The sequence below is a fragment of the Poecile atricapillus genome, chromosome 7, assembly GCF_030490865.1.
Source record: "Poecile atricapillus isolate bPoeAtr1 chromosome 7, bPoeAtr1.hap1, whole genome shotgun sequence".
NCBI classification, from domain to species: Eukaryota; Metazoa; Chordata; class Aves; order Passeriformes; family Paridae; genus Poecile; species Poecile atricapillus.
The window spans coordinates 29,478,138-29,494,906 of NC_081255.1; the positions used below are offsets into that span (position 1 = coordinate 29,478,138).

General features: G+C 52.2%; 2 protein-coding genes across 7 annotated transcripts; both read right to left on the reverse strand.

Annotated features, from left to right (window-relative positions):
• Nucleotides 1-105: 105 nt before the first annotated feature.
• Nucleotides 106-7,761, reverse strand: TTC4 (tetratricopeptide repeat domain 4). Its single transcript, XM_058842360.1, has 10 exons — nucleotides 7,626-7,761; nucleotides 7,431-7,548; nucleotides 7,194-7,355; nucleotides 6,259-6,336; nucleotides 5,384-5,508; nucleotides 5,068-5,154; nucleotides 3,995-4,209; nucleotides 2,778-2,859; nucleotides 1,651-1,733; nucleotides 106-762 (listed from the first exon to the last, which is right to left on the reverse strand). Exons 1-10 carry the CDS (start codon nucleotides 7,710-7,712, stop codon nucleotides 663-665), a joined length of 1,137 nt encoding a protein of 378 aa, XP_058698343.1. The 5' UTR covers nucleotides 7,713-7,761; the 3' UTR covers nucleotides 106-662.
• Nucleotides 7,762-8,234: 473 nt separating this feature from the next.
• On the reverse strand, nucleotides 8,235-11,936 carry PARS2 (prolyl-tRNA synthetase 2, mitochondrial). 6 transcript variants are annotated; one of them, XM_058843170.1, is made up of 2 exons: nucleotides 11,217-11,268; nucleotides 8,235-10,389 (listed from the first exon to the last, which is right to left on the reverse strand). In XM_058843170.1, exon 2 carries the CDS (start codon nucleotides 10,361-10,363, stop codon nucleotides 8,948-8,950), a length of 1,416 nt encoding a protein of 471 aa, XP_058699153.1. In that variant the 5' UTR covers nucleotides 10,364-10,389; nucleotides 11,217-11,268; the 3' UTR covers nucleotides 8,235-8,947. The 6 variants fall into 6 exon arrangements, with proteins under 6 accessions (XP_058699153.1, XP_058699151.1, XP_058699156.1 ...); XM_058843168.1 differs by having other exon boundaries at nucleotides 11,207-11,267; XM_058843173.1 differs by lacking the exon at nucleotides 11,217-11,268 and adding an exon at nucleotides 10,847-10,900.
• Nucleotides 11,937-16,769: the final 4,833 nt, after the last annotated feature.

Below are 16,769 nucleotides of genomic sequence, written 5' to 3' on the forward strand. Positions count from 1 at the left end.
ACCCTGGATGTTGGCTGTACCAGTTAACGTAATGGATCAGGGTGTTGTGTTGGGTATTTCACAAGGTGAGAAAAAATGTTGTCTCATTCATTAGGCAGAAGTCAGTCTGCTTAAAATAGCCACGTTTATTCCAGGTTCTGTAGGACATTCAGGAAGGTATCAAAAGGGTCAGTCAAACACTGCTCCAAACAAAGAGCACTGCTGTACCCAGGCCAGCAGCACAGCCAGCAGGAACCTGACTGCATCCACCCCACTGCAACAGGCAGGGATCGCCCCAGGCCACCACTGTTAAACCCCAGCAGCGACAGCCCACCTCTGAGGAAATCTGTGATTCTTCTCAGGTAAGGAGGTACATTCCCAGCTGCTGTTACTGCAACCCCAGCCAGTGTTTGGCACTGCTTCAGGTTTATTTCAAAACCACATGCAGCCTATCATAGAGGAGACCTTCTGCAAGCCAGCTGGGTTCCCTTTTAAACAAATTATCCCCTCATGTTAGCCCTTCCTTCTCCTGTGCTGCTCCCCTGGAAGTTTCCCTGTGTGCCAAGATTATTTTCCTCCCCTGAAGAGTGCAAGGTATTTTTGTTCAAGCAGAATCTGCAGCCTGGAGCTGGGCTAACCAACAGCAGCCTCCTGCACAGGATTCCTTGTTTCATTCTTGCTCGTTACAGTCGATGCACTTTCTTGCCAGAGAAGTATTTCTTAGAGAAAGGAGAACGCTTGGCAAATACCAAAACTGTCGGGGTCCCGGCCTTTACAAAATACCTGCAAAGATTAAAAGGAGTCCTTGGCTTCCTTGTAGCTGGCTCAGTGTCCTGCAAAGCAAGTGACTCCTGCCCAGCTCCACAAAGACTGACCTCCCAAAGGCTGGTGACGAACTTTTGTGCTGATTAGCAGAGCCACTTGGAGCCAGGGCTAAGCACATCTGAGGAGTGTTTTATGAATCAACTCATCTCCCAACAGCTTCTTTTAATTAAGGCAGCTGTTATTCTCCCTCTGGAAGGAGGGTTCTTGTGCAACTGCCCTTACAGCCTGAAATCTGAGGGCTTATGGACACTGCTGAGTTTTATGGAGTGTCAGAGATCCCGCTCCCACTGCGACAGACCGAGCCTCCCGCGCTGTGCAGCAGCTCCAGACAGCTACGAGATGGTGCAACTCAACAGCACAGGCTGCACAGGAATTTTCTGGCTTCACAAACAGCAAATTCTTCTCTCTCAGTAACAGCAGAACTCTTTAAAGGCAGTTTGAGAGCAGCACAGAGCTGCGTGCTGTGCCAGGGGCTGCTCAGGCAGCAGCGTGAACAGCGAGAGCATTGTTAACCTTCAACATGCTCTTGAGCGGCTGCTGCCTGTTTTTCTTTTTGTTTTTCTTTTTTAAAGTAGTACTGTGTAGATGGGATCTGGAATAGCCCTTCTGTGCTGCTCAGCTGTGCCCAGCTCCCTTTCCCATCTCCATCCAGTCCTGGAAAGTTGTTCATTTTTTTGGGGGAAAATTTAAGTCACTAAAGCCAGACACAAAATCCACGCAGCTTTACACCTTCAAGAGGCAGGACTACTAAGTCAGAGAAGAGTTAGGACTATTTAAGAACAATCTGGACTTAAAGCTCATACTTTGTGCCTTTTTTCCCCTGCACATGGACAGGTACAGCCTCACCTTTCATGCTGCAGCACTTGTAGCAATGTGTGTTCTGGGTTCACCTCATACATTTCTTCTCTTTCTTCATCTTCAAAATAGAGCTGGAAAAAAAGTTGGGGGGGGTGGTGTTATTAAGTGCCTGGGGTACATGAAGGAAAGGACTAAGCTGCTGAAAGCCCAGTAACAGCACACCATTATCAGCTGGGGCTTTGTCAAACCTCTGCAGCTTGACCTGACTGTCGGATGCAAAATTCAGCAAGGCAGAAATTGGTTGGTGTGAATTCCAAGTTTTCCCTGTATAAACCAGTTTAGGTTCTCCTGGAAGTGGCAGCAGGAAGGTAAAATACACTGGCTGTTCCCATGCTTTACAGGCAATCAATCCAAATCTAAGGGCTGCTTTTTAACAGGTGAAATGCAGCAATGTTAGGAGATAAACTGAGCAGGTTTTGAGGTATTTGAACAAAACAGAGTTGATTTAAGAGATTAAAACCCAGCAATGGTGCCTTACACTGTAAATACACACAGGATTTAACCTGGAAAAGTACACAGCCACTGTCCTTCTGGACCTGTCTGCTCACTGTACACAGGGTTGTGCTGCTGCCTGGCACAGATGACACTGAAGTGGAAAATGAAAAATAAACATTCATATCCTTCTATGTACAACTTCAGAAACACTCTCAAAACCCGCTGCAGACACAACCAACTCACAGCCCACCTTTGCTAAAGTGTTAATAGAGATATATTATCTTGGTCTGATTATGTGCTTAAGTAACTCCACTTTAAAAAGAAATTATTTTTAAAATAATATTTCCTTATTTGTATTGAGCAACTCCACGATGCAATTAAAAAACCAGGCCACCTATCAGCTTGATGGTTTAAATCTCAATTACTGTTACAAAGATGGAATCTAAGCAATATCTATAAATACTTTCTGTCAAATACAGTCTAAGTAGAAGACAACTTCCATTTCCATAAGTGAATTCTGTCAGCACACATGGGCAATGTCTGAGTTTATAAGTCCTTGTTCCACATCTGTGCATGGTAAACAGATGCCAACACTTCCATACCCTCAGAGCTGTGCACCCTCTCACTCCAGAAATAAAAACCTCACAACAACCCTGAAATTGAAGGAAAGTCAAACTCACCTCAAGATTGTTGGGAAGGTATTTTTTCTCTAAATCCCAAGGAGGTAACTCAGCAAACATCACCATTAAATGATCAATAAACCTAAAAGCCAAAATACACTTGGTCAGCTTAGACAAAGTGCTCAGCTTCAATAACTTGTATCTTTGCATTTGAATGATGGAAAAAATACATTAGCAAATTAAACAACACACTTGAAAGCAAGTTTAGATCACCAATAGCTCCTTCCCTTCAAACTCATCACTTTCCCAATGAATCCAAGGCCCTGCTGTAACTCAGGTTATTGGCTTCAAATCTGAGCACTGCAACAACAAATTATTTTTAACTTTACGTTTTCACACTGAAAAAGATGTCAAGATAAAACACCCTGTGTTTTGTCTAAAATGGATTTTCCTTCAACACAGTCCCATGCTTCACCAGATCAGAGTGATGAGAATATGGCTGTGTGTCAAAGGCTTTTTACTTTGCTACTTCAGGAGTGTTGGAGTCCAGTGTATTCCAGAAATCCATTTCCACTTCCTTTAGTCACAAAAAGGGACAGTGAACACTACCATGAAAGTACCACACCTTTACTAATCTGCTTGCACTGTAATTTTAAGTCCTAAAATTATTAACAGATCTGAGGAATATGTCTTCCAACAAAGAAAAAGTCACAAATTCCAAGTCTGTTTAACACTACAAGATTATAAGTTGAAGTTGACATAAAGGAGCGTGGAATTCCGAGCTTGCCAGTCACTGAAAGGTCTGCAGCACTTCAGTCAGACCTGCTGAAAGCCCTGATGAGAACTTTGGGGTCACTGCTGGTTATTTGAGGCCCCCTTTGGAAGCTTTTCATAATTTTTAAGTTTAACCTTTATTTCTGAGACGCTGTGTTTGGAGGGCTTTGAGACAGCACCTTAATGAGCCCACACGTGTGGATGGGTCACAGGTATCCCTGGCCACTAATTAATTACTGCCCTGAGCTTGCTCTGCAAGCCCCTTCTGTCACCCTGGCTAAATGGCTTTGTCTGCACTATAAATTTATGTAAATCACAGAATAATTCAGGCTGGAGAGGACCTCAGGAGGTCATCCAGTGCAGCCTCCTGCTCAAAAGCAGGGTCAGCTGTGTGATTAGAAATCTGGAACTGCTCCACCAGCATGGCAGTGTTTCACTTGCTGCCTGTTCTCATTTGCTCAAACACCTCCTCCATGCAGGAGTGCTGCTGGCAGTGCATTCACCTGGAGTTCTCATGGAAAGCCACAGTGAAATCTGTCTGCTCGTGCTCAGGGTACAGGAAGAGGACAGGCCAGTTCAGGCTGCCATCAGCATCCAAGTGCACCTTTGCCCCTGTGGCACTGTCAGAGTGGAACCCATCTAAGGATATCTCAGCCAGGCCGTCTGACACTTCCTCTTCTTCATCTGAAGGCTCAAGAGCCAGCTTGATATTTCTTTCCTGGAGGGGAGGGAGGAAAAAGACCAAAAACCATCTAAAAATCAAACAGTTTTGGTGAGGGGAATAAGAACAAAAAATTAGCAATCAGTAAAAGGTCAAATTATGTTGTTCTTGTTAATGAGTCAGCTCCTAAACATGCCATCCAAAGCTTTCCCACACTATCAGACTCAGGTGACTGGACTTCCCAGTAGAATCCAGAACCTCAGCCAGATATCCAAACTCTTCATGAAAAGGATGAAGAGAAGTGGGAATCCAGAGGAGCCCACACATGGAGAGAAAACATGAGGAAAGGGATGCATCTAAAATCTTTGGGACCTAGCAGGGTGCAACTACACACACCAGCCCCTGAGAACATCTACTCTTCCAGAGAACTGGAGAAAGCTCACTCTTTTCCTTGGAAAAACAACAGCAGAAGAGATCTGACTGTATGTAAGAGCCCAAAACATTTTAATGTCATTTCAGCATTCACTGAGGAAGGAGAGGATCCAGGACTGACTCCCTCCTCTACCCTATTGAACAGTTATCTTCCATTCCTCCACAGAATTGATGCCTGTGGGCAGCAAAGAAAGCCAGGTTCACTGGGCTGATGTGATGCTACAGCCCAGCAGCCAGAGCACTCACAGAGCTCAGCCCACCTCCTAACACTGGGTCTGTATTTTGCATTAGCTGTTACCTGAAATGCAGAAAGCTGGGAGGTGGGGCTAGAGCCATGCAGACTTGGATAATCATGGCTCTAACTCAATTTTTTTTGCTCTAGCCCTCAAAAGCCAACAGATGAGAACCAACTTCTGGATAAAAATGGGAAAGCTCTTAAAAAAACTGCAAACCACACAAAACTAGCCCCTCTCAGTGACTCACCTTTATTGCTGCTAGCAAAATTTCCTTCTGACACTGCTCTTTCCTCTCCATCACCTTTGCTTTCCTGGCATCCCGCTCCTGAATTCGCTAGAGGTAAGAAAAGGATGCACCATGGTCAGACGGGTGGAGAAATCAGTCTGGGTGCCCAGGAAGGTCCCTCCAGCCCCTTCCCCCGCACATCTCAACACACAACACATGGAACCACCACTCAGTCCTGCCTGGGGACACCACACCACACAGAAACCTCGATGGAGAGCCCTCCCTCCAAGGATCCCAAAGAGACAAGCACTGCAGATGAGGCTGCCCTCATATTTACCTTCAATTTGTCAGCTTTAGCTCTCATTTCTACAAACTTTTTCTCTTTTGGGTCTATTTGCAAGCCTTCCTCACACCATTCTATTGCTTCCAAGAAATTCTTTAGCTCCAGGTGACAGAGAGCTCCTGAAAGGATTAATATTGTAAGTTTCCAGTGTTGGAGTCACTGTACAACTACTGCAAAAGTGGGGATTATAAAGACAGCATCAGATCTGGTTGTTTCTGCACTAAATTTTTTGTCTTGTTTCGTCATGTTCAACCAGAAACTTCCAGCAGGTCCATTGAGAAGAAAATTTAAAATATTTTGTCAGCTCATTTATCATTTAGTCACAGAAATCAGCAGAATTATGCTAAAAGTGTCTGTTGCAAACAAAATTTTATCATTGTAACTAACATTTCAGCATTTGTCTTGTTAGGAAAAATAAAAGGGGGATTTCTGTGGAGCGGGAAAAAAGAACAGACCCTAAAAAAAAGCATTACGCAAAACAGGAAAAGTTATGCTGTGCTCTACAGAAACAGGTTCAGTGTCTCTGATAGATACAGGAGATGAAAAACAAAAGGATATTTTAATTGAAAATGCAAAGCAAAAGGCAGAGCTCTGTTTTGGGAAGAAACAGCAATATCAAGGGAAGAGATCTCTTCCAGTAACTGCTCTCCCTTTCTGAAATTAATCCAGAAACAGAGTATGATGCCCACTCACAGTAACTGAAGCTTTATAAACACAATTATTACACATCCAGAAACGTGCAAGGAAACAAGGCAACAAGTAATGACAGCCTGTTTCAGGGCTGGTAACAATTACAGAACAATCAGTGAAGTTAACATCAGCCAAGAGCTCGCAAAGGATGCTGCAGCAACACCAGCCTTAACTCTCACCTCTTATGATGGCTTTGAGATGGGTGGGCTTCAGCTTTTTGGCTTGGATGGCGTCATTTAGAGCAGAACGGTAATTACCTGTAAAGCAAGTAAAAGTGCTCAGAACCTTCCACTTGTATTTAAAATCCAGCCAGATACGGAGATGACAAAAGAAGTTTAGGCAGAGACCCTGGAATTCACTCTTTCTACAGTCACAGAGAGCTGAGAGGAGGGTAATGAAAGCGCAAACTAAGAACAAGAAGTGAAAGAACAAGGATCAATCATGTAGATGAGAGGTAAATAACATGGTGAGAGCAGACCCCCTCCCTGCTGCAACACACAGCAGCATTAAAAGGAACAGAACATCTTTCCTGCTGCATGGACACTGCTGGTTGGATGGTGGCAGCTGTAAGAGTCACAGAATTATTAAAGCTGGTAAACACCTCCAAGATCATCCAGTAATGGTTTTAAATTAAATGAGGGTAGACTTACACTGGATATAAGGAAGAAATTTTTTACAATGAGAGTGGTGAGGTACTGGCAGAAGCTGTCCAGAGAGGGGGCAGGAGCCCCATGCCTGGAAACATTCAAGGCCAGGTTGGACAGGGCTCTGAACAAACTTGTTTAGTTGAAGATGTCACTGCTCCTTGCAGAGGGGTTAGACCAGATGGCCTTTAAAGGCCCCTTCCAACCCAAACTCGCCTATGTTTCCAAAAACCACCGCTTTTGCTCTGTCCTGGAGCCAAGGCTCGAGCAGCAGGCAGCAGCTGGAAGGAGCAGCGAACAAACCCCGCACGCAGCCGTGTGCTGAGGTCAGCCCGGGTCTTCAGGGCTCAAGGACTCTCTTTCTCACGGATAAACTACTCACCCTGCCGTATCACAGAACCAAAACAAACAGAAAGGAAACCCCAAACGGGGAGGAAAAGCAGCTCTGGAGCGCGGAGGAGGCTCCTTACCCAGGTGGAAATGTGCAGCCCCTCGGTTGGTGAGCAGCACCGCGTCCAGCTCCGCGTCCCCGCAGCGCCTCCGCAGCCCCTCCGAGTAGGCGGCCACCGCTCTGCCGTAGTCCTTCTCCTTGAAGTACTCGTTCCCTTCGTTCTTGTACATCAGGGCCAGCTCTGCGGGGACGCAGCGGGGTCAGGGGGCCCGGGGCCAGCCCGGTTCCCGGCAGGGCGGCCCCGCCCGGTGCGCACCTGCGGGGCTCCGCTCCTCGTCGAACAGCAGCGACTGCAGGCAGGCGAGCTCGGGCTGCCGAGCCGCATCGATCTCGGCCGGGCAGCGCTTCATGAACATGGGGATGGCCTCCAGCTCCTGCGGACGGACACACGGACACGCACAGCGCCCTCGGCTCGGCCCGCCCGGCCCCGCGCCCGGCCCCGCCGCCTCACCTGCTCCCAGGTGTCGGGGTGCAGCGCTCCCCGGTACCGCGGCGGCTCCGGGGCTCCGGACACGCCGTCCTGCTCGGCCTCCGCCATGCTCCCGCTGCTGCTGCTGCGGCCCCGCCCGAGACCGCCCCCGCCGCCTCAGGCCCGGCCCCGCTCCTTCCCATGGGCCCCGGCATCGCACCGGAATCGGCACCGGCATCCGACCGGCATCGGCGTCGGCATCGGCATCCCACCGGCACCGGTATCAGACCAGTTCCAGCATCCCACCGGCACCGGCATCCCACCGGCACCGGTATCAGACCAGTCCCAGCATCCCACCGGCACCGGCATCCCACCGGCACCGGTATCAGACCAGTCCCAGCATCCCACCGGCACCGGCATCCCACCGGCACCGGTATCAGACCAGTCCCAGCATCCCACCGGCACCGGCATCCCACCCTCCCCACTTCAATCCCGGCCCCGCTCCCTCCGAGCGGCCCCGGCCTCAACCCCAGCATCAGCCTCGGCCCCATTCCTTTCAACCCACCGCCCCCCGCTCCCCCCAACGCGGATATTAGGAAAAACTTCTTCATCAGAAGGGTTGTCAGGCACTGGAACAGCACGCTCAGGGAAGTGATGAAGTCACCACCCCTGGAGAGATTGAATGGCAGTGGATATGGCACACGGGTTAGTGGTGGCCTTGGCAGCTCAGGTTAATGCTTGGACTCAATGATCTTAAACGCCTTTTCCAATCTGAACGATTCTGTGATTTTATTACAGTGGCACCGCTGTTGCCCATGATCTCTTGATCCCAGAGCGAGGAGCTGTGGCACAGTGTGAGGTGACCCCCTCCAAGGAGCTCCCTGTCCAGTCAGAAGCTGTTCCTCACCAGAGCCCCAGGGCTTGCCATGGCACACGTTCATGGGACCTGGGTGCTCCCAAAGAGATGCAAACAGATGAAAGTCATCTCCCTTTGTCTCTCTCTCTCAGAATCCTTCATGCTGAGAACGTGGCAGCGAGGGGAGCCCTCCTGTCCCCGTGCAGCCTTGGCTGTCCTGTATTCCTGACAGAAGCCATGGCCAGTCTGTCCCTGCCAGTGCTCCCACAGCCACATGAGGTGCTGGGAAAAGCAATTTCCAGCGACCTGTACCCAGAGGGAGGAATGTCCCCAGCCCTGTGGGGGAACGTGGGCTGATCCCAGCTCAACCTCAGCACCTGGAGCACCTGCGGGACACCGAGGCTGGCTCTGACGTGAGCTGGATTTGTCTCTGCTCACCCAGAGCCATCACCAGGGCAGCTCAGACAAACTCACAGCAGCAGAGATGACAGATTCAGAGAGGAGGCATTTAAGGGACTTGCACTTTACTCAGCAGCTCTATGACCCCTTCTTTGGTGAGGAACAAAATCTCGCCAGCGTTCTGATTCCAAACCTCAAAGACCGGGGGCTCCTCGCAGACCCTCTTCCCAGCCACAACCACGTAGGGATATCCCAGCTTTTTGGCATCCTTCAGCCTTTTACCGATGGTCAGCTGGGTCCGGTCGTCCAGCACCGAGTCGCCAGCGAGGTGGGGCACCGCTTCGGCCAGCTCATCGTAGACCCGCTCCAGCAGCACCGCTCCCTGCTCCTCCTCCTCCTTGCTGCCCCTCTTGGGGGGGATGAAGCAGAGCTGATAGGGAGCGATGAGGCTCGGCCAGCGGATGCTGTCCTCGGTGGAGAGCACCTCGATGGAGGCCGCCAGGATGCGAGAGACGCCCAGGCCGTAGCAGCCCATTTCTGCCAGCTGGGGTTTGTTGTCGGCGGAGGAGAAGACGGCGTTGGCGACAGAGGAGTACTTGGTGCCCAGGTAAAATGTGTGCCCCACCTCGATCCCTTTGGTCTCGGTGAGTTTCTCCCCGCACGTGGGGCACGAGGTTTGCTCCCCGTTTAGCGTCTCCACGTTGGCAGCAAAATGTCCCTGAGGGCACAGCACCAGCCTGTCCTCGCCGACGTCCGCCGGGAGCTGGAACTCGTGGGACGTGGTGCCGCCGATGCTGCCCGTGGCCGCCTGCACCTTGACAAAGGGCAGCCCCAGGCGGGTGAAGAGGCTGCCGTAGGCGTCACACACCCGCTCGTAGGTGCGCCGAGCCGCCTCCTCGGAGGCGTCGAACGAGTACATGTCCTTCATGTAGAACTCCCGGCTGCGCAGCAAACCGAAGCGGGGCTTGGGCTCGTCCCGGAACTTCCTGGTCACCTGGTAGAGGAGCAGCGGGAGCTGTCTGTAGGACAGGCCGCTCTGCGAGGCCACCAGCGCCGTCACCACCTCCTCGTGCGTGGGGCCCAGGCAGTAGCCGTGGTTGTGCCGATCCACCAGCCGGAAGAGCTCCGGCCCCATCTGGTCCCAGCGGCCGCTGGCGCGCCACAGCTCCGCCGAGCACAGGCTGGGCAGGTTCAGCTTCTGCCCGCCCACGGCCTGCATCTCCTCGTCCATCACCTTGATCAGCTTCTCCATGGCGCGGACGGCGGGCGGCAGGTAGCAGTAGCAGCCGGGGCTGCTGGGATGGATGAGCCCCCCTTGCAGCATCAGCCGCTGGCTGCGGCAGGTGGGCTCCCCGGGCCGGCCCTCGGGCCCTGCCTGGCCGCCCACGGGCAGGGCCAGCGGCTGGAAGAGCTGCGAGAGCAGCAGGCGCCTGGCCCTGCCCGGGGTGCCGCCGTGCCGGGCCCTGAGCCCGCGCTGCCGGGCGCCCAGCGCCGGGAGACGGCACCTCCTCAGCAAAGCCTCCATGGCGGGGACGGACACGGGACACGGCCCTGCGGAGGGACAGCGGGACAGAGCAGGGTCAGCGCTGACCGCACGGCACCGAGCCGGTGCCACCCTGACACCTACACGAGCGCACTGAGCTCACACGTACCCGCACACCTGCGGCACACACACCTGGACACTCTCTGGGATACACAGACAGACCTGCACGGACATGTGAACGCTGCACGGGCACACCTGCACACCCGGGCACACCTGCACACACGGGCACACCTGTACACACGGGCACACCTGCACACACGGGCACACCTGCACACACACCTGAGCACACACACACACACACCTGAGCGCACACACACACCTGAGAGCGCACACACACCTGAGCGCACACACACACCTGAGCACACACACACCTGAGCACACACACACACACCTGAGCGCACACACACACCTGAGCGCACACACACACACCTGAGCGCACACACACACACCTGAGCGCACACACACCTGAGCGCACACACACCTGAGCGCACACACACACACACACACCTGAGCGCACACACACACACACACCTGAGCACACACACACACCTGAGCACACACACACACCTGAGCGCACACACACACACCTGAGCGCACACACACACACCTGAGCACACACACACACCTGAGCGCACACACGCGCACACACCTGAGCACACACACACACCTGAGCGCACACACACACACACACACCTGAGCGCACACACACCTGAGCGTTCACACACACACACCTGAGCGCACACGCACACACACACCTGAGCGCACACACACGCGCACACACGTGCACACTGGCACACGTGCACACGCACACTCGCGCGCACTTACGCGCACTTACACCCGCGAGGGCGCGCGCCCGGCCCCGCCGGCGCGGCCAATGGAGGAGCCCCTCCCTGTCACGTGGGCGGACACACGCGCACGCGGGCGGCGCGCGCCGCTCTCTATGGTTCCGGCGGGCGCGGCGGGCGCCCCCTGCCGGTCGGGAGGAGCGGCCGCAGCGGGCGGCCCCAGGACGGGGACAGGGATCCCGCAGGCACCACCGGGATTCGGGCGTCCCTGCCTAATTAACAAGCGCTTGGGAAACTGAGGAGGCCCTGGTTGCTGGGAGAGGCTGCTACTGCGGAAGTTGCTGCCGTCCCACCGGCTCAGAGGGACAGCGACCACTTGTCCGTCCTGCTCTTGGAAGAACTGACCTTCATCACCTCAAACAGAGCCTTTGCCAGCTCCATCCTGCCCCGCTGGTCATGGCTTTGGACAGCTGGGTCATGTCCAGAGGGTGGTTATGGCAGGCAGCTCTCAGCTCCACGGGCGCTGACTGGGAATTATTTTCGTTAATCCACGGCTCCATCTCTGCCTCGGTGTTTCTTCATCCTCACCTGCCCAAAGTGGCGTCTGCAGGAGGCCCCACAAGGTCTCAGTGGAGCCCAGGTCAATGACCTGCTCAAAGCACTCGATGACAAATGTTTTCTGTTTGTCCCCGAGGAGCTGCAGCTTGGGAATGGCATCATCCAGGTCAAACTCCACAGCTTGGCCCAGGAGTTTCATCCACCACAAATAGTTCTTGCACAATGTCCACCCTCATGTAACAGTAAATAATAGTAAATAGAGCCAGGATGGGACAAAATGGGTCTTTGAAAGCAAAGAGTGTATCTGCTTCCCCTTCCAGGCTCAGTCTTGGGGCAGCATGTCCCGTGTTCAGGGGCAGAACCACTTGGAGGGTGCCTGAAGGAGGGCTGAGAGATCAAAAGCCACCCTCTTAGCTCATTCCAGCTTTCTCCAATCCAGTCTAGCAGACAGACATTGCCTCCACCCAGTGACAACCTCCACACTGCACTTTTCAGCCTCCTCCCTCAGCTCAGAGCACGTAGTAAAGTACTGCACTGGAGGAGGAGACAGCACTTCTATGAAGAGTTAAATAATCCTGTTTAAATAAGGGGAAATAAGAATGAATCCTTGTTTTTAAAATGGGATTTGAAAAAAATCTTTACAATTCTTCTATGAAGTCCTCATGTGCACTCCTTTACAGCAGGCTGGAAATGAGCAAAACCAAGGAATTAAAGAGCACATCTTTGATGCTCCAGGTTATCTAGAAGCATTAAAGTCATTAAACAGTTGAGCCAGTTGTGTGAGGTGACTCAACATCCTTTGTGCCCAGAGGGATCTGTGGGAGTCCCTCAGCAGCTCAGTGCCAGAGCTGGGATCTGGCCCAGGTCTCCTGGCTGGCAGGTGGCAGCATCCCTCCCAGACCAGCCTTCACTGGTTTTGTCAGGCAATTACTCCTCCCTACGTGTTTGGCACCACAGTTAGACAGGCACTGCCAATGCTGTTTGGGAGAGGTGCTGTGGCTGTCTCAGAGGCTGGAGGATCAGGACGGATCCCTGTGGGAAGGGAATTTGCTCACACCTTGGACACCCAGGTGCTGCTGTGCGTCCCTGGGGATCTCCAGAGCCACACTGGAAATGCCTTTATCCATCTTCTGCTTGCCCAGGAATTGTGAGATTTTCACCAGACAGTTCAGGACAGGAGGGTTGTCTCCATTTCTATTGTTGGAGCCAGAGAAGTGAAACGCATTTCCATTGGTGACTTATTACCTGCTGTGCTGATCAAAGGGACAAAACCAGCTTGGATTGATTCGCCGGGGCAGCGTTTTAACCAGGAGGGTTTAAGGCTACACAGAAGATGTGGTCTGTGGGGAAAGCTGATCTCTTATTAAATCAGCAGACAGGACTGAATGTGGGGCTCAGCTCAGGGGTTATGTGCCTGAAAGCCTGTCTGGGCTCCTTATTTTTTCCAGCTGTGCTGGGGGAACCTAATAAAGGTACTGCTGTCCCTGCAGCCTTTCACCAAACTGCTCCCCTGCTGCTTTGCTGGGGCTGATTTATGGCAGCAGGGCCAAATGCGTGGCCTGAGAGCGGCGTGCCCTGCACATGGTGAGACTGAGGGGCTCAGCTCCTGTCTGGGGCCTCCCTCTTTGCCCTGAGGGATTTCCGGGAGAGAAACCGCAGAGGATGGGGAGAAGATAAATGAAAGATCAAGCAGGCAATAGCAGCTGTCTTCAATCAGTCCCTGGCATAGCACCAGAGAGATCAAGGGGTCAGAGTGAGAGTAGCCACTGGGCTGGTGGAAAATGGTTCCTCCCTTTCCAGCAGCATCCCCAGGCAGCACCAGCCCAGGGCTAGGGAGATCAGGGCAGGTGAGAGGCCAAGTCATTCAGTGGTCAAACCTCTCTCCGTCCTGCAGAGGATCTGCAGTTTGGGCTTGGGGTTAGCACATCCCATCCACCCCTGGATGTGCTCCTACAGCTTGTAGGGTCTGTGACCCCACAGTGCTGGCTCACACCCTTGGCTCGCTGATTTGATCCACTAATATTACTGTAATTGCTGGACAATGTTTTTATGCCCAGTGGAGTGATGGTTACTCCATCAAAGGTTCTGCCTTTGATTTGCTCCTTGGGCAGTTGCTGGGGAATATAAAATTACTGCACACCCCCTGCAGCCTGGCAGCTACCCAAGGTGCAGCTGCTCCCTCTTGGGTAACCCTTGGGTGCTTTTAGATAGCTCCTCCTGAGCAGACAATGCTTTGTTTTTTCCCTGCCAGGACCCTGCTGTTTTCCTGCCTGCACAGGGGAGGGGACATTCCCTGGGGAATGGAGATGCTGGGTGCCACGGTGATGGTTGCCATGGCAAGGCCTGCCAGCAGCCCCACGGTCCCTGGGGACCAGAGCTGTCAGGATGTGGCTGCAGGCAGTCCTGGGGACATGGGCAGCCAGGTGAGAGCTGGATGTGTGGGGGGAGCTGGACTTACCCATGTAGCTCTTCTCACCTCCCAGACTGTCTGTGCCCGCTGGGAAGCAGCTCCTCACACAGGGACGTTTTTCACAGGACAGTCCAGGATAGGCAGCTCACGCTGGGAGCAGCCTGGCTGGAATGTGCTGAGCACCCAGCATGAAACACACACTGCCCACAGGCAGGTGAGCCTGGCAGGAGCTCAGCAGTGACCACATTACCTCTGCCTGCATCCTCAGGCCTTTGCCCTTTTCAAGGGATGCTTGGACAACCCTTCCCATTAGTTTTGCTCTGTTTCATCTGCAAGCAAGCAGATGCACTTCATGGATGAGAGCAGCCGGGTCTGAGCCCTTTTAGGTGCCAGGAGCTCCTTGTATCCTCCAAAAAGTCATACTCTGCTGCTCAAAAGCCAGTTTTTCCTCTAGCAGCATCAGCAGCACGTTGCAGAGCCAGTGCAGGTAGGGGCCCTTCCCTCAGTACCCATTCCTGGAGCCGTATTCATCTTGGCAGCTTCCCCATGGAGAACCAGAACAAAGCCTAAAGGGCTCAAAGCAGACAGGGAAAGCTTTAGTCTGAAATAGTCCACCTTGGCTAGGGATGAACAGCAGGAATCCACATGGCTGCCCTCCTTTATCCAGCTGAGTGAGGAACAGGCAGCTTGAAAGAGGTCAAGACATCTTCGTAATTGGTGGGGAACTTTCAGATTACACTTGAGTGGGGAGGTTGTGACACTGCTGCCCTTCCCTGCAGCTGGCAGGAGGTGACTGGTGAGTGTGCTCAGGCCTGCAGGGATAATCAACCCTTTACAGCCTGCTGTGGCCAGAGCTGCTCCTGGAGGAGACTGGCTGGGCTCTCAGTGGGTGCTGTGTCCTCCTCCCTTCCCTGCAGTGTGGGCTCACATGGATAACATGTGCCACTGTTTTATCACTTGCTGAGCTGAGTGGCTCTGGTGCTGGCACAATCAGCCTGGTCCTCAGGGGGTTTCTCAAACTGGGGGAACTTCGGGAGCAGACAGGAGCCTGCAATTCACATGACAGTGGCTGAGGGGACCCAGGGAGGCCCAGGAGCAAAGGAGAAGAGAGAGAAACTGCTGGAATTGTATCTTCTCTGGGATAGATAGGGCCCACAGGAAGCATGACAGAAAGGATTCCCTGTCCTCTCTTCCAGGCTGAACACAGAGACTTAAAGGAGTTGGGCAATGACACTGCAATTGAACAGTGATTAACTATTTTCAGCTGGGACTTTAGAGAAATTACATTCATGAGAAGAGGATGGCAGATCCTGCACACCCTCCCAAGGAGGGTGTGACAGCACACACAGCCCACTCAGGGTTAAACACTTACTTCCAAGCTCTGCTACTACTTAGAGGAGTTGCACATACCTTTTATGGGTGGTGTTACCACACCTGAGTAGCCCCAGATCCACCACAACTCCACAGAGAACTGAGTCTGAAAAAGTGCTACCATAGCAAAGATGAGCAGTGATGAAAACCTGGAGGCAATGGAGAAAGTCAGATGAGCAGGAAATGCCAGTAGCTGGGCACAAAAATGTACTGGGAACGCATTCGCACACCTACAGCTAAGTTTATCTGGTCTTGTACAAGTGTTTAGATCAGACAGGAATAATTAAATCTAGGTGTAATTACATGTTAGTTGTGGCTGATTAAGTGTGCTAATTAATCTGCAATTATCATTTGGTAGGGTGGGGGGAAGATAATGGAACACAGGTAGAGCTGCAGTAATTTGAGGAAATCCTGGCTATTGTTCTGGAGGAGATCTCTGAAGGGAAATGCCTGAGCAGTGATGTGGGTGAGGGAGGGTACAGAAATGCTGCTGGTCAACAAAGAAGGGTTGTGAAATGCAGCATAAGCCAAGGCCAGCACAGAGTGAGATTAAAACAAGGAAGGGCTTTGGAACCTGAACTGCCACTTCAGCAGGGCTGAGGCACCTGGCAGCCTGGATGTCTTCCTGGGAAAAGAGCAGTGTAGAGCCTGGGAGAAGACACACCAGCTGTGATCAGGGAGGGGCAGGAACATCCCCCTCTGAGCCTACAGAGCTGCCAGGAAGGTATTTATCAAGGAGACAGAAGAGATGGGTGTGAAATTCCTCAGGCTGAAGAGTGCACCAGGTCTTCACTCTCCCTTTTGGCTGCTTATTCAAGGCAGGGATTAGATTTATTAGCATGAAATGAGAAGAATGAAGTAACTATCCATTGTCAATGGCTAGCACCTAAATGCAAAATGGGGGTTTGTCCTCCTTGGACAAAATGTCACAGGGAAAGAATGAAGTGTGTGTGTGTGTAAAAAATCAGGGCAGTTGGCATCATGAAGCTGTGTGGAGCTAGTGGGGCATCACTGAAGGGTTAAAGGCTCTGCCATGAGGTGTTTCTTTTATTGCAGGTGTGTCTTGGGGCAAAGATAAGTGAAGGCTCACAGACTTCAAAGACATTCCTACAAACATCACCTCCCACACCACCTCCCTCACAATGCCCTGGGTCTCTCACCCAGACTTTTCTCAATAATCACCAGCCATGTGGAACGACACAAGAAGCATGAGAGAGAAACGATAAACAGCTGTTGAAAAGCAATCACTCATTAAAAGACACCC